Source organism: Scyliorhinus torazame, chromosome 5 (genome assembly GCF_047496885.1).
Source record: "Scyliorhinus torazame isolate Kashiwa2021f chromosome 5, sScyTor2.1, whole genome shotgun sequence".
NCBI lineage: Eukaryota > Metazoa > Chordata > Chondrichthyes > Carcharhiniformes > Scyliorhinidae > Scyliorhinus > Scyliorhinus torazame.
The window spans coordinates 149893740-149914607 of NC_092711.1; the positions used below are offsets into that span (position 1 = coordinate 149893740).

Consider the following 20868-nt stretch of genomic DNA (forward strand, 5'->3'; position numbering starts at 1 on the left):
TGTCCTGCAAGATGCCGAGCTTCTTTAATTTTGGAGATGCACTCATCCAGGCAAGTGGAGAGTGATCCATCACACTCCGGACCTCTAGATAATGGACAGGCTTTCAGGAGTTAGGAGGTGACTGATTCACAGCAGGATTCCCAGCCTCTGACCCACTCTTGTAGCCACAGTATTTATATGGCTAGTCCAGTTCAGTTTCTGGTCAATGGTAACCCCTAAGATGTTGATAGTGGGGAATTCAACAATGGTAATGGCATTGAATGTCAGGAGGTGGTGGATAGATTCTCTCATAAGGGAGGTGGTCATTGCCTGGCATTTGTGTGGCTCAAAGTTACTTGCAGGACTGCAGAGCTCAGATCTGATCCATTGGTTATTGCATCATTTAACTCTGACTATTGCTAGCTGTGTTTGATGTTTGGCACACAAATAGACCGGTTTCATTCATAATATCACTCCTGCCTCGCAGTGCCAGGGACCCGGATTCAATTCCAGCCTTGGGTTACTATCTGTGTGGAGTTTGCACATTCTCCCCGTGTTTGCGTGGGTTTCCTCCATCGCTCTGGAGTCCTCCCACTGTCCAAAGATATACAGGTTAAGTGGGTTTATGGGTATATGGCAGGGGAACAGACTGAGGTAGCTGCTCTTGGTACGGTTGGTGCAGACTCGATGGGCCGAATGGTCCCCTTCTGGGACTGTAGAATTCCATTCTATGGAATAAACATCCTTGAGGATTCTTACAGCTTTGTGCTGGGCCATTTCAGAGTCAACCACATTGCTGTGGATCTGGAGTCACATGTCGTCCAGACCAGGCAAGGAGGCAGATTTCCTTCCCGAAAGGGAATTAGTAAACCAGATGTTTTTTTTCTACCAACAATGGACAAGATCATTAGGCTTTTAGTTCGCGTTTTAAATATATGTATTTTATTCGAAACATAATCAATTATACAAATAAACAACAATCAAATACCATTGGCTTTCAAACAATTTATCATTTTCCCCCCTAAACTACCCCAACATCCCTTTCCCAACTGACACCCCCCCACGCACGGCGACAAACAGATCCTTAAATAGAGACAGAAAGACCCTCCGTCTTAAGTAGAACCCTCGTCACCCTCGGAGAACGTACTTAAGTCTTCTCCAACTGCAGAAATTCCGTCAAATCCCCCAACCATGCCGATACCTTCGGTGGGGCGACCGACCTCCAACCCAGTGAGATTCGCCGCCGGGCAATCAGAGTGGTGAAGACCCCCTTCCCCTCCAGCAGCTCTGGCAGATGCGAAACACATGAAAGCCCCACTAAAGATCACGGCGCCATCGTCACCCCCACAATTCCGGCAGGGTCTCGGAAATCAATGGCCAGAATCCCCGAACTGCGGGCACACCCAAAAGATGTGAACATGATTGACAGGCCCCCTCCTGTTCCTCTCACATCTGTCCTCAACCTCCGGGAAGAACCCACCCATACGAGCCCGAGTCATAACATGCAAAAAACTTGGGCAGCACGGTTGCATTGTGGATAGCACAATTGCTTCACAGCTCCAGGGTCCCAGGTTCGATTCCGGCTTGGGTCACTGTCTGTGCGGAGTCTGCACATCCTCCCCGTGTGTGCGTGGGTTTCCTCCGGGTGCTCCGGTTTCCTCCCACAGCCCAAAGATGTGCAGGTTAGGTGGATTGGCCACGATAGATTGCCCTTAGTGTCCAAAATTGCCCTTAGTGTTGGGTGGGGTTACTGGGATGTGGGGATAGGGTGGAGGTGTTGACCTTGGGTGGGGTGCTCTTTACAAGAGCCGGTGCAGACTCGACGGGCCGAATGGCCTCCTTCTGCACTGTAAATTCTATGAAAGAACATAACATTTACAAAACTTATATATACACATCGAGACAGAACAGATCCCACCATTACTCCTCCCCCAACCCATGCTCCTTGACATAGTCATCCGCTTCTTCTGAAATCGTAAAATAATGTCCTTTGCCCTTGTGAAAGTCACCCAGAGTTTGTCCGGATACAACACCCCGAACCAGACCTTGGCCGAAAGAGCGCAGCCTGGGCCCTGTTAAAACCCAACCCACCTGCCATTTGGCCAGGTCGGCCCCAATGTCCTGGTAGATCCGGATCAGATTCCCCTCCCAGCTATAGCCTCACGTCGACTTCACCCACCTCAGAATCCTCTCCTGGAACTTGTGCATCAGGCCGATCACTGCCTACGGCGGCTCCCCAGCTCTCGGCCTCTGTTGTAATGATTGGGGGGCCCGATCCACCTTCGGGGCCTTATCGAAGACCCCCTCCTCAACCAGCTTCGTGAACATTTTCAATACATAGCCCATGGCACTCGTTCCCTCCACCCCTTCTTCAGGCCTACAATTCACAGATTCTGTCGCCTGGACTGATTCTCCTGGTCGTCCACCTTCGCCCTCAGCACCTTGCAGGCCTCTTCCAGCATCACCATCTCGGCCTCCAGCAACACGATCTGATCACCGGGATCCAACACCGTCCTTTCCACCTCTCGGATAATCGCACCTTGTGACTCCAGGCGTTCCTCCACCCGCTCCAAAGTCCCATGAAGAGGGGCTACTGTTTCCTCAATCGCCCTGGACCTGTCCTCTTGCATCTCTTTCTGATGCTGCCGAAACACCCTCCAACTCCGTCATACTCTCAGTTGCTGCACCACACGGCTATACTCGACTTTTGCCGGGTGTTGTAACCTGCTGATATTCCACTTTGGAGGAGAAACCAACTCCCTCCACTTATTCTGCACTTTTTACAAACTAAGTGCCCATTAACCGGGCAGAAAGGGCCAGAAATCCAAGCTTACAAGCAGAAGTCACCTTGTGTGCGGCCGATAAACTCAGGGCCTCCACTGGAAGTCGTTCCAGGACATTTTTGTTATTTAATCTCACCAATCCCTGATTTTCTCTTTTGTTCTATCTGACCCTCCCCCCTTTCTCACCAGCATCAAACCCATCACATTTCTCCCTTTCTTTAGTTCTGAGGTAGAGTTACATTGGACGTGAAACATTAACTCTGTTTCTCTCTCACAGATGCTGCCAGACCTGCTGCGTTTTTCCAGTTCTTTCTGTATTTATTTTAGATCTACCTGTAATGGGGGAAAAACACTGTTTACTATTCAGGATAAAATAAATGTCCTTCATCAGCTTTTGTGGATCATTCCAGTGGAAATGTGCTCTCCCAGGCTCAAAGAGCATCAGCCCACTGGAGGCAAAGTCGTGAGGCCGGCCAGTCCAGCAGAAAGAAACTCTCTGACCCTCCCACTTCACCAAGTGTCAGAATGAACATGGTTCAGTCCTGGATATGATTAACAGCAGCAATAACAGCAGAATCCAACCCTTGTCATCACTTGTGAACTCGCTGGTGTCTCAGCAGAAGTGTTGACCAAGTGAATCCCTTCTCACACACTGTGCAGATGAATGGCCTCTCCCCAGTGTGAACTCGCTGGTGTGCTTGCAGATTGGGTAACTGAGTGAATCTCTTCCCACAGTCAGAGCAGGTGAACGGCCTCTCCCCAGTGTGAATTCGCTGGTGTGCCTGCAGGTGGGATAACCGGGTGAATCCTGTCCCACAGTCAGAGCAGGTGAACGGCCTCTCCCCAGTGTGAATTTGCTGGTGTGTCTGTAGGTGGGATAACCGAGTGAATCCCTTCCCACAATCAGAGCAGGTGAACGGCCTCTTCCCAGTGTGAATTCGCTCGTGTCTCCGCAGGTTGCTTATTTGAGTGAATCCCTTTCTACACTGAGAGCAGGTGAATGGCCTCTCTCCGGTGTGCAGGATCTGGTGTATCAGCAGATGGGATGAGTTTCGAAACCTCTTTGTGCAGTGAGAGCAGCTGAACGGTCTCTCCCTGGTGTGAATGCACTGATGGTTCATCAGTTTGTGAGACCTTTTGAAGCTGCTCCCACAGTCAGAGCATTTAAAGGGTCTCTCATTGCTGTGAGTGACAGTGTGGCCCAGCAGATTGGATACCTGAGTAAATCCCTTCCCACACTCACTGTGGGTGAATGGTCTCTCCTCAGTGTGAACTTGTTGGTGTGTACGCAGTTCGGATGAAGTACTGAACCCCTTCCTACATGTGGAGCAGGTGAATGGCTTCTCCCCGACATGGACTGGCTGGTGCTTCTTCAGGTTGGATAACGTAATGAATCCCTTCCCACACTGAGAGCAGGTGAACGGCCTCTCCCCAGTGTGAATGCGTTGATGAGTTTCCAGTATAGATGGGAATCTGAATCTTTTCCCACAGTCCCCACATTTCCATGATTTCTCCATGGTGCTGGTGTCCTTGTGTCTCTCCAGGTTGGACAGTCAAGTGAAGGCTCACACAGAACTCATGTACGGTCTCTCCGTGCTGTTTATTTTCAGTTTGTGTAACTGGTTAAAGCTCTTTCCAGTCAGTGCTCTGGAACACTCTCATTCAGGTCTGTGTGTCTCGGTGATTTTCCAGTCACACTGATGGTTAAAACCATCTGAAGCAGGAAGAACAGACAAACCTTTTTCCTTCTCGATTCAAAGGCTGATGATATTCAAGTCCCCGTGAATTGAGTGAATCTGTCAAATCGGGACGTGAGGTTTGGTTTGAGATTTCTGTCTGTAATTCTTCCTCTTCTGATATCCTGTAAAAGGAGTTTACAAAGTACATCATTGTCAGTACAGGATCGGAATTCAGAACAGACTTTTCTAGTTTCTATGGAATATTCTTTCCTCTCTCGTTCTCCAAAAGCTGTAAATCTCCGTCCCACACACTCTCCCTCCATTCTCACTCTGCTCCCAATTCTCCTGAAGGTGCTGATTCAGGCTGATTGACAGATCCATGCTCACTGCTTACAATCGTGGACAGAGAGCCCTGGAAATCTTCATGCAGACTGCCAGCCTAACGGAAATATGTAACAGGACGAAAATTGTGTTTAATGTAAAGGATTGTATCAGTTGGTTCAGATACAGGAGGTAGTGACTGATCATGATCTGGAACGTTCTGCCTATGAAGGTTCTCAAGCAGAGATGATCAATAATTTCTAACTGAATTGGATGGACGCTGCAGGGTTACTTTTGTCAATATTAAAGCTTATTATTCCTGTAACCAAAGACTATCCTTCTCACTATTTACCACCCCTCCAATTTTCGCACAATCCGTGCACTCACCGAGAGGCCTGGGCCAACCTTTCCAAAGTCTGCACCCTCCCTGGATTCACTTCCTTTTCCTTCAGAGACAGAGTCCTTCCGGTCCTCCAACTGCTCCCATTGGTCAACACCTCAGCAGAAAGGTCAGAGGCTGGGTTCTCTCTGCACATGCGCAGCTTCCCATCGCTCCCAGGGACATGCGCAGTCCGGGCAACCCGCTCGGTGAATAGTGGTTCCGTTACCGCTGGGGATTCTGGCTCTGATGGCCGCCATTGCTCATCCGGACTCCAGTCTCCAAACTCCTTGTACTGGGATGAAATGGGGAGGGGGGGTTTCACACTTGTAGGGGTAAGAGCAAAATTGAATTCAGGAGAAACTTCTTTCCAGAGAGTAGTGAGAATGTGGAACTCACTACCACAGTGAGTGGTGGAGGTGAATAACATCGATATATTGAAGAGGAAGCTGGATGAACACATGAGGGAGAAATAAACAGACGGACTCACTGATAGAGTCAGATGAGAAAGCATGGGAGGAGGATGAAGTGAAGTAAAAATACTGGCAGAGATTGGTTGGGCTGAAAAGCCTGTTTCTGTGCTGTATATTCAATGTAATTTAGCCTGGTATTGCCTTTAACTCTGACATAGTCCATTCTGGATTAAGGAGAAAATGTTTCACTCACAGAACATTTCAGATCATTGTTTCCACTATTGTCCAATCAATGCCTTTGCCAGTCCGGTACCTGAGTGAGCTGCTGAGGCAATAAATTCAACCACAAACTTCAAATGGGATTTCTTCCAATATAATTTGAAGAGCAGATCTTTTTTCAAGTGGACTGAATTGGTTATATTTTCTCAGTCACAGTCCTTTCCGACAACAATTATTCAAATTATGGAGTCTGTTTTATACAGTAAGGCGTCTCACAACACCAGGTTAAAGTCCAACAGGTTTATTTGAAATCAAAAGGTTTTGGAGCACTGCTCCTTCATCAGGTGAAGTGAGACCTGTAGAAGGAGCAGTCCTCTGAATGTTTGTGATTTCAAATAAACCTATTGACTTTATCCTGGTGTTGTGAGACTTCTTACTATGCCTCCTCACCTCCCCCCCCCCCCCCCCCCCCAGTCCAACGCCGGAATCTCCACATCATGTTTTACACAGGACAAAGCATCTGCTTGCTCAGTGCCCCATCCATCACCTGAAACAGTGACTCCCTTGACCTCCAGAGCACAATGGTGGCAGTGTGTGTACCATCTACAAGATGGTTCACGGTAGCACAGTGGTGGGGCAACTCGGTAGCACAGTGGTTGGGACAGCACAGTTGCTTCACAGCTCCAGGGTCCCAGGTTGAATTCCTGGCTTGGGTCATTGTCTGTGCAGAGTCTGCACATTCTCCCCAGGTCTGCATGGATTTCCTCTGGGTGCTCCGATTTCCTCCCACAGTCCAAAGATGTGCAAGTTAGGTGGATTGGCCAAGATAAATCGCCCTTAGTGTCCAAAAAGGTTTGGTGGGGTTACTGGGTTAAGGGGATAGGGTGGAGGCGTGGTCTTAAGTGGGGTGCTCTTTCCAAGGGCCGGTGCAGACTCGATGGGCTGAATGGCCTCCTTCTGCACTGTAAATTCTATGATTATGAACTCAACAGAGCTCCTTCGACATCAACTTCTAAACCCATAACCTTGACTGTCATGAAGGACAAGGACAGCAAACACATGGGAATAGCACCACCTGAAATCACCTCAGTGCGACTTGCAATAATCTGCTTCAGGGTCTGTGAATATAAAAAACCCTTCATGTCAATATCTGTGTGCACACAAACCTCTTTAGTTCAGAGCTGGAGGAGAAATTTAATCTGCCCTCTGGAAATGCCTTCAGATACCTTCAGGTCCGCGCCTTTCTAAAAAACAGGTGGTGGCATTTCCGTTGCTACCCCCACGTAGGATAAAGGATAGGGTGGTCTCTGGCACCTGGATAGGAGAGGGGAAGGTGTCGGACATCTACCAAGAACTACAGGAGGCGGAGGAAGCCCCAGTGGTGGAGCTTAAGGGCAAGTGGGAGGAGGAGCTAGGCGGGAGCTGGATGCAGGCCTATGGGCGGAAGCCCTAAATAGGGTCAATTCCTCTTCATCATGTGCCAGGCTTAGCTTAATTCAGTTTAAGGTGGTCCATCAGGCACACATGACGGCAGCAAGAGTTAGCAAGTTCTTTGGGGTTAAGGATAGATGTGCGGGAAGCCCAGCGAACCATATCCATATGTTCTGGGCATGTCCGGTTCTCAAAGGATTCTGGCAGGGAATCGCGAAGGCAATGTCCAAGATCCTAAACACGCAGGTGGTGCCGAGTCCAGAGATAGCGATCTTTGGTGTGTCAGACGATCCGGGAGTTGAGGAAGCGAAAGAGGCCGAGGTTTTGGCCTTTGCCTCCCTGATAGCCCGGAGACGGATCATTTTAATGTGGAGGGACTCGAAACCCCCGAGTATGGAGACCTGATTTGGTGACATGGCTGGGTTTCTCAGTCTTGAGAAAATAAAGTTTGCCTTGAGAGGGACCATGACGGGGTTCTCTCGGAGATGGGCATGACTTGCCAATTTTTATACTCAATGCCCCAACCAATGAAGACAAGCATGCCGTATGCCTTCTTAGCTACCTGATCCACCTGCGTTGCCACTTTCAGTTATATGTTTATTGTAATTTCCCAAACTACCACAGTCAACTTGCTCCTCATACCATGACAGTTTCCTTCTGCGAGAAACACCCAGAAAAATTAGACAAAAGAACCCTGTAACCGCCATAGCCCATCTTCATGGCAACGTGGCTGCTTTGGGAACTAAATATCTTCCAACGTGCAAACACCTTTTCATTCTGTGCTCCTCATCAAACAAGGAACCAGGTAATCGCAACTAGCCTCAAAAATGGTCAGCCCACCGGAGGCAGAGGTGTTAGACCGGCCAGTCCAGCAGAAAGAAACCCTCCAATCATCACCAGTCACCAGATGTTAGAATGAACAAAATGCAGTCCTGGATGTAAGTGAGAGCAGAACCAATAACAACGGAGCCAACATCTGTAATTTATTGTGAACTTGTTGGAGTCACAACAGGTGTGATGAATCACAAAACCCCTCCCCACATTGAGAGCAGATGAATGGTCTCTCCCCAGAATTAACTCACTAGTGAATCCGTAGTTGGGACGGTTCATTGAATGTCTCCCCTGCTCAGAGCAGTTGAATGGCCTCTTCCAGGTGTGAACTCGCTAGTATTCCTGCAGGGTGGATCTCGGAATCCTTTCTCTCACTAAGAGCACGTTAACGTCTTCTCCCCAGTGTGAACTCGCTGGTGGTTCCGCAGGGTGGATAACCAAGTGAATTCCTTCTCACACTGAGAGCAGGTGAACGGTCTCTCCCTAGTGTGAACTCGCTGGTGTGTCCGCAGGCTCGATGAAGTAGTGAATCCCTTCTCACACTGAGAGCAGGTAAACGGCCTCTCCCCAGTGTGAACCCACTGATGCCTGCGCAGGTTCGATGAATCAGTGAATCCCTTCTCACACTGAGAGCAGGTGAACGGCCTCTCCCCAGTGTGAACATACTGGTGTATCCGCAGGTTGGATAACTGAGTGAATCCCTTCTCACACTGAGAGCAAGTGAATGGCCTCTCCCCAGTGTGAACATACTGGTGTATCCGCAGGTTGGATATCTGAGTGAATCCCTTCTCACAATGAGAGCAAGTGAATGGCCTCTTCCTACTGTGAATTCGCTGGTGTGACTTCAGGCTGGATAACAAAGTGAATCCCTTCTCACGCTGAGAACAGGTGAATGGCCTCTCCCCAGTGTGAATGCGTCGATGAGCTTCCAGCTGAGATGGAGCCCTGAATCCCTTCCCACAGTCCCCACATTTCCATAGTTTCTCCATGTTTGAGGTCTCTTTGTGTTTCTCCAGGTTTGACAATCAGTTGAAGCCTCGTCCACATACAGAACACGTGTACTGTCTCTCCCCGCTGTAAATGATGCAATGTCTTTTCAGGCTGTGTAACTGGTTAAAGCTCTTTCCATAGTCAATACTCTGGAACACTCTCACTCGGGTGTGTGTGTCTCGGTGCTTTTCCAGTCACCCAGATGGTTGAAATCTTTTGAAGCCGAAAGAACAGACAAACATTTCTCCTTCTTGATTCAAAGTCCGGTGATATTCAGTTCCAAGGAATTGAGAGACTCAGTCAGATTAAGAGATGACGTTTCAGATTTTTGTCTGTAATTCCTCCTCTTCTAATATCCTGGAAAAACAATTTCCAAAAGACATCACTGTCAGCACTGGATAGAAATTCAGAACAGACAATTCTAGTTGCTAGAGAACATTCTTTTCTGTCTTATTTCCCAAATGCTGTAAATCTCCGTCCCACACACTCTCCCTCCATTCTCACTCTGCTGTATCTAATATTCACCCTCCCAATTCTCCTAAAGGTGTTGATTCAGGCTGATTGACATATCCCTGCTCACTGCTTCCTGTCCTGGTCACAGAGACCGTAACAAATAGGATCTGCAGTTGGCCATTTGGCCCATCGAGCCTGCTCATCTATTCTATGGAATCATTGGCCGATCTATGTCAGCGACATTCTCCGTGTTACTGACCAGAGGCTGAGTGTGCTGACTCAATATCTGTGAGCTCATGAGGCCGAGCTGCAAAACATCAAGGAAAAGATCAACGATCCCGAGGAGAGAATCCTGAATGTTGAGCAAGTTGCCTCCTCGGTGAAGGCAAGAATTAAATCCTGGGAAAACCGGCCGAGTGACGTGAGGGAGGTCCTGGAGGATTTGGAAAACTGAAGGTCAGAGAAAGAACATCCGAGTTGTCGGCCTGCCAGAAGGTGTGGAGGGTGAGGCTCCCGTTAGGTTCTTCAAGGACCGGCTGCCACGTTTTCTCAAGCTGGATGTGAAGCCTGGGTGTTTCAAATTAGAAAGGGCATCGGATCCTGTCTTTGAGGCCGAGGAATAGTTTTCATCCTACATGAATAGGATGGGAATAGAGAGATACGGACCCAGGAAGTGTAGAAGGTTGTAGTTTAGTTGGGCAGCATGGTCGGCACGGGCTTGGAGAGCCGAAGGGCCTGTTCCTGTGCTGTACATTTCTTTGTTCTTTGTGCCTGTAATCATTCACTTCCACAACTTGAAAGATCACCAGAAGGTCCTGAAGACGGGTAAGGCGAGGTGGGACCTGCCTCCATGAGGGAGTGAGGATTTCCTTATTCCAGGATTTTTCAACAGCAACACAAACGAAGCATCGAGACTTTGATGAAGTTTGAAGGGAACTATGTTGCTTTATCCTGTGACCCTGAAAATTATATTTGACAACTCCGTCAAGCTCATGTAAAGCTCATCCCGGGGGGGTGATCATTTGCGTCACTGCTGATGAAAGGTGCAGAATGCTGGAGAACCAGCGGCGTCTGGAGGTTTGTTTGATGAAGGCACAGGAGGAAGTTTCCGCCGGAGTGAAGCTCAGTCACACAAACCCCACGCTCTGATTGGCTGGAGGACCAGACTCCTTCCGGTCGTGCAACTCTTCCCATTGGTCAATGCCTCTCAGGAGTTAAGCTCGCCTGCACACGCGCAGCTTCCACTCTCCTTCAAACATGCGCAGTCTCAGGCAGGGGGGAGATCACCGAGCCGCCTCCAGCTCTGGTCGCAGCCGTCAGCCGGTTGCCTGGAAACCTGGTCTCGAGGTGTCGAAGGAGGGGGTTGAACGGGTGGGGGCGGGCCTCCCGCGACCGCGCACTGGAACTCAGTGACGACACTTCGGAATAGAGTAATTCCAATTGGCTGATTCAGGCAGGGCTCTATTGTGATGTCACAGCGGATGTGAAGGTAAAACCTCCTCCTGTCTCCAACATCTGGGAGTAAAACATTTTCTTTTCTCATTCTCACCTTCAGTTGGTCACTTGCAGCAACTGAAGGGAAAGGAAGTGAATCCAGGGAGGGTGCAGACTCTGCAAAGCTTGGCCCAGGTCTCTCTCTCTCTGTCTCTCAAAGACATTCACATCCTTTGTTCCCTCAGCTTGACACGTTTATTTATTTGGGTTAAAAGAATGGTCTGTTTCCTGAAGTTCACAATTAAAGGGCTGCTTTCCCCAGGAGATGGCTGACATTTAAGAGGTCAGTAAATTAATATCGGACAGAGATATGTCCAGTGTTGTTAAATGGTACAGATTAGATATATTATTTATAGTTCTATAATGAAGTATATTTATTATTATTTTAGTAGTGTATTATTGTGCTGTAGCTATGGTATATATTTACAGTAATCTCTTACCTCAAGAGTGTTAGTTTCTGGATTTCTCTTCAAAAGGGATCAGTGGAGTATTCATGAATGAGTTAATATTTTTAATATTTCTTTTGATATGTTTTTTAAACAATGAATGCAACAGAATAATAGAAATTTTGTGGAAAATGGGTACAGTGCAGAACTGATACGGCCAGCATAAATACAAGCAACACATTGCAGAATTAATTCGTAACAGGATATTTGAGCGACCAGAGCCTCGAGATGAACTGCCTGATCCATTGAACAACCAGTTAACAGGTTAACATAGTGAGTGGAGAAAGAGGGTAAGATTATATAAAAATGGAAGGATAATAATGCAGGACACACCCCCCAAAATATTACAAATGGACTAACAGCATAGTCGAATTCAAATGAATAACATAACATAGATGACTTAGAATCTCTACAGTGCGGAAGGAGGCAATTCTGTCCTTCAATCTGCACTGACCCTCAGAAAAAGCACTCCACGGAGGCACACTTCCCACCCTATCCCCGTAACCTCATGCATTGATCATGGTCAACCCACCTAACCTAACACCTTTGGACACGAAGGGGCAATTTAGCATGATGAATTCACTGAACCTGCACATCTTTGGACTGTGGGAGGAAACCGGAGCAGACACAGAGATCGAGCAAACTCCACACAGATAGCCACTCAAGGAATCTAACCTGGGTCCCTGGCTCTGTGCGGCAGCAGTGCTAACCACCGTGCCTCACTGTGCCCGACTCCCGACCTAAGTTGAATTTAATTCACTGATGGAAATCCCTGGAAGAGCAAGTCAGTCAAATTGGAACTTATATATCTGAGATAGGGGTCACATAATTTACCAAATATATCAGACTTTTAATGAACTACAGACATTAAACATTCCATGGGGGTGCATTCTGTAATCCGCCTATGCCAGTTTTGGATAGAGGGAGAAGTGACTGGTCTGCTTCTATATCGAGCCAGAGGGATGTTGGGTCCATTCTCACCCAATCCCTTATGAACCTTAGATGAGAGGCCAATTGATATAGCCCGATATTCCGGAGACCCAACCCTCCCTTAGCTCCTGTTGATTGGAGCTTAATAAACTTGAGGCGAGGTTTCTTTTTGTTCCAGATAAATGTACTAATCATCCCATTAATTCCCCTAACGACTCTGGTTGACAGCAGTATAGGCAGCATCTGCAGAGGGTACAACAGTCTGGGCACCACATTCATTTTAATGAAGGCGATCCTCCCTCGCCATGAAATTGGAAGAGCCGACCACCGGGCAAGGACCCACCTAATAGTCACCATTAGCTGTGGAAAGGTGGCCCAAATAGCTGTTTGAAAGAGGGGGCCATTGACATTCCCAGATATTTAACTCCCAAGGGGGAACCATCTGAAGGGGAAGTTAGCAAGAGGAGGGGGCCCTCAACCCCTCCCCACCTTGGACTCAGTAAAATTGATCTTGGAAGCAGAGAAGGCATTAAATCTATCCACTACCCGGGTGCAACTGGTTAAGATGAACATTGTGCTGTGGTTTTTATTTTTATCGGTCTTTTTGCCGAAATCGTTCTTTATGGGGTGGATAGGTTGGTTTTGTCATTTGTGTGGGGGGTCGGTTACAAGGATTAGGAAGACAGTGATTCAGAAAGGGCGACAGTCAGAGGCTTGGCACTTCCGAACCTGTTAGACTATTATTGGGCGGCAAACGTGAAGAAGGTGCATGTTTGGAGCAGAGAGATGGAGGTTTTGTGGGAGAGGATGGAGACTGGCTATTGTAAGGGGTGGGGGTTGCAGGTGCTGGCGATGGCGCTGCTCCCGTTTCCCCAGGATAGTTCTCAGGGAGTCCTGTGGTGGTGGCCTTGCTGAAAATATAGAGACAATTTGTGCAGCACTTTAGGTTGGGGGGGTTGAGGTCAAAGTTGATGCCAATCCGAGGGAACCACAGATTTGAGCTGGGGAGGATGGCTGCATCGTTTTGGGGATGGGAGGAGCGAGGGGGTGATGGAAATGAAGGACTTATTTCTATAGGGGCAGTTTGCGAGTTTAGGGAGTTGGCGGAGAAGTTTAGGGTCTCACAAGGGGAGGGGTTTTCAGGTAGATGCAGGTGCAGGACTTCGCAAAAAAGGATTTTCCAACCTTTCCGGTGACACCGCCTTCCTCTTTGATGGAGGGGATGGTGTCAGTGATGGAGTTCGGCAGGAGGGTCGTCTCGGCGATTTATGTGAGGAAGTGGGGGTGGAGCTGGAGGAGGGGCTGTGGTGTGAGGGGCTGCGGAGGGTGAACGCCTCAACCTCGTGTGCGAGGCTGGAGTTAATGCAGCTAAAGGTAGTACACAGAGCCACCTGACCTAGTTGTTTGAGGGGGTGGAGGATATTTGTGAGCGGTGTAGGGAGGGGATCAGCCAATCATGTTCTCATCTTCTAGTCCTGCCCGAAGTTGGGAGAAATTTTGGAGGTTGTTCTTCAGCACCATGTCGGTGATCTTGTGTGTGGATTTAGAGCCCAGTCCCCTGGGGGACATGTTCGGGGTGTCGGACGTGCCGGAGTTGCAGGCAATAGCGGGGGATGTTTTAGCCTTTGCCTCGTTGATCACTCGCAGGCGGGTTCTGTTGGGATGGATCTCATTGAATGGTTGAGCAGGCTCGATGGGCCAAATGGCCAACTGCAGCTCCTATTTCTTATGACCTCTGTGTCCAGGACAGGAAGCAGTGAGCATGGATTTGTCAATCAGCCTGAATCAGCATCTTCAGCAGAATTGGGAGGGTGAATATTAGATACAGCAGAGTGAGAATGGAGGGAGAGTGTGTGGGATGGAGATTTACAGCTTTTGGGGAACGAGAGAGGAAAGAATGTTCCAAAGAAATTAAAATAATCTGTTCTGAATTTCTATCCTGTACTGACAATGATGTCTTTTGTAAACTCCTTTTACAGGATGTTAAAAGGATAGGATTTACAGACAGAAATCTCAAACATCACGTCCAGATCTGACAGTCACTCGGTTCATCGACCATTAAATCTGGAAGGAGAAATGTTTGCCCGACCTGTTGACTCCAAAAGATTTTAAACATCAGTGTGACTGGAAAAGCACCGAGACACACACACACGAGTGAGAGTGTTCCAGAGCACTGACTGTGGAAAGAGCTTTAACCAGTTACACAGCCTGAAAACACATCGCACCATTTACAGCGGGGAGAGACTGTACACGTGTTGTGTGTGTGGACGAGGTTTCAACTGACTGTTGGACCTGGAGAGACACGAGGAGACCCAAAACATGGAGAAACCGTGGAAATGTGGAGATTGCGGGAAGTGATACAGTTTCCCATCAGAGCTGGAATCTCATCGACGCAGTCACACTGGGGAGAGGCCATTCACCTGCTCTCAGTGTGAGAAGGGATTCACTCAGTTATCCCACCTACAGACACACCTGCGAGTTCATACTGGGGAGAAGCCGTTCATCTGCTCTCCGTGTGGGAGGGGATTCACTCAGTTATCCCACCTACAGACACACCAGCGGGTTCACACTGGGGAGAAGCCATTCACCTGCCTTCAGTGTGGGAACGAATTTGGACATTCATCCACCCTGTGGAAACATCAGCGAATTCACACTGGGGAGAAGCTATTCATTTGCTCTCAGTGTGGGATGGGATTTATTCAGTTATCCACACTGCGGATACACCAGCGAATTCACACTGGAGAGAAGCCATTCACCTGCTCTCAGTGTGGGAAGGGATTCAGACATTCATCCAGCCTGCGGAGACATTAGCGAGTTCACACTGGAGAGAGGCCGTTCACCTGCACGGTGCGGGGGAAGGGATTCACTCAGTCAACACACCTGCGGAGACACCAGCGAGTTCACGAGTGATGACAGGGGTTGGATTCTGCCGTTATTGCTGCTGTTAATCACATCCAGGACTGAACCATGTTCATTCTGACAGGGGGTTAAGTTTGTGAATAGGAGCTTAAATGTAATTTTAGTGGAGTCTTGTTATTCCCAAATTGATGTTTTATTGTTGCTAAGTCCCTCCTCCCTTCAGTGGCGGCAGCCGAATATTCGGCAATTGTCATCTCTGACCACGCCCCTCATTTTGTTGATTTTGGCCCTTCCCAACGCCCACCTTGGAGACTCGACACCACGCTGAGGTCTGATGACAAATGTTGTGAGTGGTTGTCTGCGGCCAAAGCTCAACAAATCAGAGTCAATATCTCCTTCCACACTCTGGGAGGCCCTAAAGATGTAATCATGGGGGAAATGATCTCCTATAAAGCTCACACCATGAAAACAGAGATTGGAGCAACAAAGACTGGTGGACTCCATTTTGGAAGTTGTCCGCCAATATTTACTTGTCCCAACACCGGAGCGACTGACGTACAGGAAGAAATTACAGCTCCAATTTGAACTGATATCTATGGTTAAGGCTGTGGGTCAGTTACGGTGTTCCAGGGACACCTTGCACAAACATGGGGAGAAGGCTGATCACCTTCGGAATAAGGAAGATAACCTGGATCAGCTCCTCTCCAGGTTAATGCAGCTTTCGGTTCATATCACCGTGAGCTGTATGAGTCGGAGCCTCCAAACACATCAGGTATGATGTTTTTTTTGGATGGTTTACATTTCTCGACCGGAGAGGGAGGCAGGAGATGGGAATTGGATTCCCCCCCCTGTGCCGGGCAGGAATATTGATGTGTATTGGGCAGCTGCAATCTGGCAAAGCCCCAGGTCCGGACAGCTTCCCAGCTGAATTTTAGAAATGTTCTCGGAGCAGCTCATACCTTTGTTAATGGACATGTTTAACCACTCGCTGTGCAGGGGGTCACTACCCTTGACCCTCACTCGAGCCTCAATTTCTTTGCTCCTCAAGGGGGACAAGGACCCAGTAGAAGGTGGGTCGTACCGACCCATTTCACTTCTGAACACCGATGTTAAGCTGTTGGCTGAGGGCGTCGTTCCAGCTGGAGCCGTGTCTCCCAGTTATAGTGCCTGAAGATTGGACAGGCTTTGTGAAGGGATGGCCGTTGTCGGCCAATGCTCAACGCCTCTTAAACATTGTCCTCTCCCCCTCCACTGCTCTGGAGCCTGAGGTCATTGTGTCTTTGGATGCTGAAAAACATTTGATAGGCTGGAATGGAACTATTTGAGATTTGGGGGAGATTTGCAATCGGTCCTACATTTGCCTCCTGGATTTGTCTGCTGTATAATGCCCCCGAGGCCAATATTCATACAGATTTTGAAAATAAATAAATTCAGAGTACACAATTTTTTTTTTCAGTTAAGGGGCAATTTAGCATCGCTAACCCACTTACACTGCACAACTTTGGCTTGTGGGGGTGAGACCCACGCAGACACGGGGAGAATGTGCAATTTCCACACAGACAGCGACCCAGGGCCGGGATCGAACCTGGGTCCTCGTCGACTGGTGTGTAAGGGAACCCTTGGGTGGAACTGAATGTAGAATGGGATTAGAACTTAAATAATTACCAATCATAGTGTTAGGTTAGTAGCATGAACTTTATTCATTTTGTTTAATTTCCATTAAAGTTTGTTTTGCTAAGAGGAATGTAGTCCTGTGGTTCGGTTCTTTTAGTTAATTACTGAGTGTTTGGATTTCTCTTTAAATATTAACAGTCCCGACCAGGATTGTAACAGCCCGGGAGAGCATATTTCCACTGAGATTACCCTAAAAAGCTGATGAAGGACATTTATTTTACCCTGGATAGTAAATAGTGGTTTCCCCCCACTACAGTTGGATCTAAAATAAATACATTTGCCTCTGTTACATTGAGTCTACAGCACAGGGTCAGGCCAGTCATCTTGATTGGTCTCTGTCAATATTAATGCTCCACATGAGCCTCCACCCAGCCCTCTTCATCTCCCCCATCAGCATCTCCTTCTATTCCTTTCTCCCGCATGTATGTATCTAGCTTCCCCTTCAATGTATTCACGTTGTTTACCTCAACCACTCGCTGTGGTAGTGAGTTCCACATTCTCACCACTCGCTGGGTAAAGATGTTTCTCGTGAAATCCCTCAGTTACCTGTGATCCAGTTAAGGAACAAATTGATGGAAGAAACTATATCGATGGAACAATTCTAGTAACGGACACTAAAGAGGCGGCGGAAGGTTTTTCAGAATTTCCAAATCAAACACCGGCACAGAAAGGACTGAAAGCTGATCCGAAACCCCGTGGAAGTGGGAGAGTGTTCCAACTTGGGACTGGTTTAGCACACTGGGCTAAGTCACTGGCTTTTAAAGCAGACCAAGCAGGCCAGCAGCAAGGTTCAATTCCAGTACCAGCCTCCCCGAACAAGTGGCGGCTAGGGGATTTTCACAGTAACTTCATCGAAGCCTCCTTGTGACAATAAGCGATTTTCATTTCATTTTCATTTCACCTGAAACACTGGTTTGTGTGGTGGCTTGTCTTTTTGGATACTAGTGAGAAAGGTCTGTGGAAACAGTGAGAACTCAACCCTCTTTCATTAAACAACAATAAAAGTCTTCAGTAAAGTAGATGAAAGATAATGAAACATTACAAAGAACAATCTTATACTTCGGCACATTAACAGTAAGCACTTAGTCTCTCAAAGACGGGGAACACAAAGGCATCTATTTCCCACATAATCCTCAACTCTACCGAGACCCCTCCTTTTACCAAACAACAACCATAAATCCATTGGTCAAATCTAGCCAGTAACTACCACACGGTACGGCCTAAGTGACCAGGACTTGGGAATGGTCTTCGGTTTAGCAAAGAAAATGATCTTTTGCACAAACTGGCCTTTTGTCTTCAGCACTTCATCTGTAGCTGAGCTGTTTCCCTGGGGACGGCTTCCCCTCACTCTCTCTCTTACTTGTTTCTTCAACACCTCATCTGTGACCAGCCTGCTTCCTGGCTCACAGCGCTCTGCAATTGAGACATTTAATAGTCAAAGAACAGCCTGTTCCCTAATCTTTCCTGTTCCTTCTGCTCTCTTAGTTGCTGCCCAGACATGGTTTACAAAGTACTTGGCTGTTTGATTTTACTTGTGCAAAAAAACAAGACATTCATTTTAATAGCATCCTACCATCCAGATCTCAGAATGAGCAGAAAGGGTTAATGACCATTAACACTGAACTAAATGGTCCTGTTAGTGAGATACAGGATACAGCTGAAAAAAATCCAATCCACTGGACTGAGATCAAAAGACCAGTCACAACCTCAGAACGATTGGTGTAAACTGATTGGTGAAATGTGTGGAAGATTCAAAGTATCAGAAAGAAAATGCAAGATCCAAAACGAAGAGGCTGTTGATGTTCCTCAGAAATAATTCAATGGAATCCGATCTAAATGGGATCAGGAGAAACTGACAGATTGAGAATTGTTTAAAGCTCAGACCAAACGAGAATATCAAACCTTTCTGCTTGAGCAGAAACAGCATCTGGATGATGTTCTTAAAGTGGCCCAAGGAAGATCTTGGCCAAATAAAGAACCAGTTCTTGGTTCAAAACGAAGCCATTTTGAACTTATCTCAAAAAGAGAATTTAAGGGCGGCATGTGGCTAAGTGGTTAGCACTGGGACTGTGGCGCCGTGGCGCCGAGGTCCCAGGTTCGATCCCAGCTCTGGGTCACTGTCCATGTGGAGTTTGCACATTCTCCCCATGTCTGTGTGGGTTTTAATCCCACAACCCAAAGATGTGCAGGTTAGGTGGATTGGCCACGCTAAATTGCCCCTTAATTGGAAAAAATGAATTGGGTACTCTAAATTTTTTTTTAAAAAGCCAATTTTAAATGTTTAAGGCTGGAAAATGAACTTTAATCTGAGACTATGAATTAGGAACAGCAGCCGGCCATTCGGCCCCTCAAGCCTGCTCCGCCATTTGATAAAATTATGACTGATCCGATTGTACTTCAAGCTCCACATTTCCCCTGTAACATTTGATTCTCTTACCTAACAAGAATCTATCTACCTCTTGTTAAAAATATTCAGTGACCCGTCTTCAGCGGCAGAGCGTTCCAAAGTCACACATCCCTCTGAGGGACAAAAATTCTTGGCCAAGTCCTAAAAGGGTGACCCCCTAATTTTAAAACAATGCCCCCTATTTCAGGACAGACACACAAGAGGAAACATCCTTTCCACGTCCACTTTGTCAATACCGTTCAGGATCTTATTTACTTCAATCAGATCAACCCCTCACTCTCCTAAACTCCAGCAGAAACAATCCCAGTCTGTCTATATGACTGTACGACAACAGGTAACGAAGAGAGGGAGAGACAAGTTAACTATGGAATTAACGAAGATGTTTTTTGTTGAGTTGAAAGCTGAGGACGTGTGAGATAGGAGCAGAAATAGGCCATTCAGCCCCTCGAGCCTGTTCCACTTTTCATTGAGATCATGGCTGACCTGGTACTACCCAATGACCTTTGATTCTCATGCCTAATAAATATCTAGCTACCTCCTAAAAAATATTTAATGAACCTGCCTCTACCTTCTGAGGCAGAGAGGACCAAAGTTGCACAAACCTCTGAGAGAAAAGGGACAATAAAGTTCAAATCTGAAATCAGCAGAGTCTGTTTTGAAGACTGAGATTCACCTGTGCAGAACAACGAGGAATGTTCAGTTGCACTCGGACCTTTGACTGGATTGACTGGAAGTAGCAAACTCTCAGAAACCAGGTGAAAAGTGACATTTTTCATCTTAAACTGGACGTGGAACTCAGCAGAGAGCTGGAAGGTGAGTGAATTTCATTGGACAATGGAGGAATGACCAATGTGTATTTAATGCTGTTTCTCTCTGATTCGTATCACCCGATGCCATTAATCCTTCTCAAACACTCTGATTAGAAACATCAGGTATTGTTCAGGGGATACAATAATGTCCTGATTGAGTGAACTACACATCCACTGAATTGTAAACCAATTGCTTTGTTTTGCTCCCTATCCAGTTGTATTTGTGCATTTTTTTGGAAGGTTTACCCCACATAAAGGATATCTCACCAGAGACTACAGTCCCGATAAAGTGACTGACTCCAGCTATGCTGCATGGAACCCCCACTCTTTTTAATGACTTCAATGTGTTGATATCACAAAACTGAAACAAGAAGAATTTTATACTCCTGAACCTTGTGTCGATCTTCACCATGAGGTGAATCTGGTTAACATTTCCAACAATCTGATCCACATACTGTTGAGGTGCAGCCACTGTCTAGCACTGCACAGTTGAATGAGTCTGTGTCAACACACTCATCACTGGATCACATCATGCTGACCTTTCAGAAGGCCTTTGACAAGGTGTCACATGGCAGATTACTGTGTAAAGTTAAAGCACAGGGGATTACGGGTAGTGTTTTGAGATGGATAGAAAACAGGAAGCAAAACGTTGGAATAAATGGGTCTTTTTCTGATTGGCAGGCAGTGACAACGGGGTACCGCAGGGATCTGTGCAAAGACCCCAACTGTCCACATTATATATTAATGATTTGGACGAGGGAACTAAATGTA

At 47.2% G+C, this 20868-nt stretch overlaps 1 protein-coding gene and 1 long non-coding RNA gene across 3 annotated transcripts; one reads left to right on the top strand and one right to left on the bottom strand.

Annotated features, from left to right (window-relative positions):
* Positions 1-892: 892 nt before the first annotated feature.
* LOC140420059 (uncharacterized) lies at positions 893-10590 on the bottom strand. Of its 2 annotated transcripts, XM_072504082.1 has the most exons (3): positions 9738-10590; positions 6940-9382; positions 893-4623 (listed from the first exon to the last, which is right to left on the bottom strand). In XM_072504082.1, the coding sequence occupies exon 3, from the start codon at positions 4277-4279 to the stop codon at positions 3353-3355; it is 927 nt and encodes a 308-aa protein (XP_072360183.1). In that variant the 5' UTR covers positions 4280-4623; positions 6940-9382; positions 9738-10590; the 3' UTR covers positions 893-3352. The 2 variants fall into 2 exon arrangements, with proteins under 2 accessions (XP_072360183.1, XP_072360182.1); XM_072504081.1 differs by lacking the exons at positions 6940-9382; positions 9738-10590 and adding an exon at positions 5150-6119.
* Positions 10591-10727: 137 nt separating this feature from the next.
* On the top strand, positions 10728-16951 carry LOC140420072 (uncharacterized). Its single transcript, XR_011946170.1, has 2 exons — positions 10728-11255; positions 14328-16951. It is a non-coding gene; the product is annotated as an uncharacterized lncRNA (long non-coding RNA).
* Positions 16952-20868: the final 3917 nt, after the last annotated feature.

Coding starts and splice junctions, on each gene's coding strand:
- LOC140420059 (XM_072504082.1), bottom strand. CDS start 4,279: ATGGAGAAATCATGGAAATGTGGGGACTGTGGGAAAAGATTCAGATTC.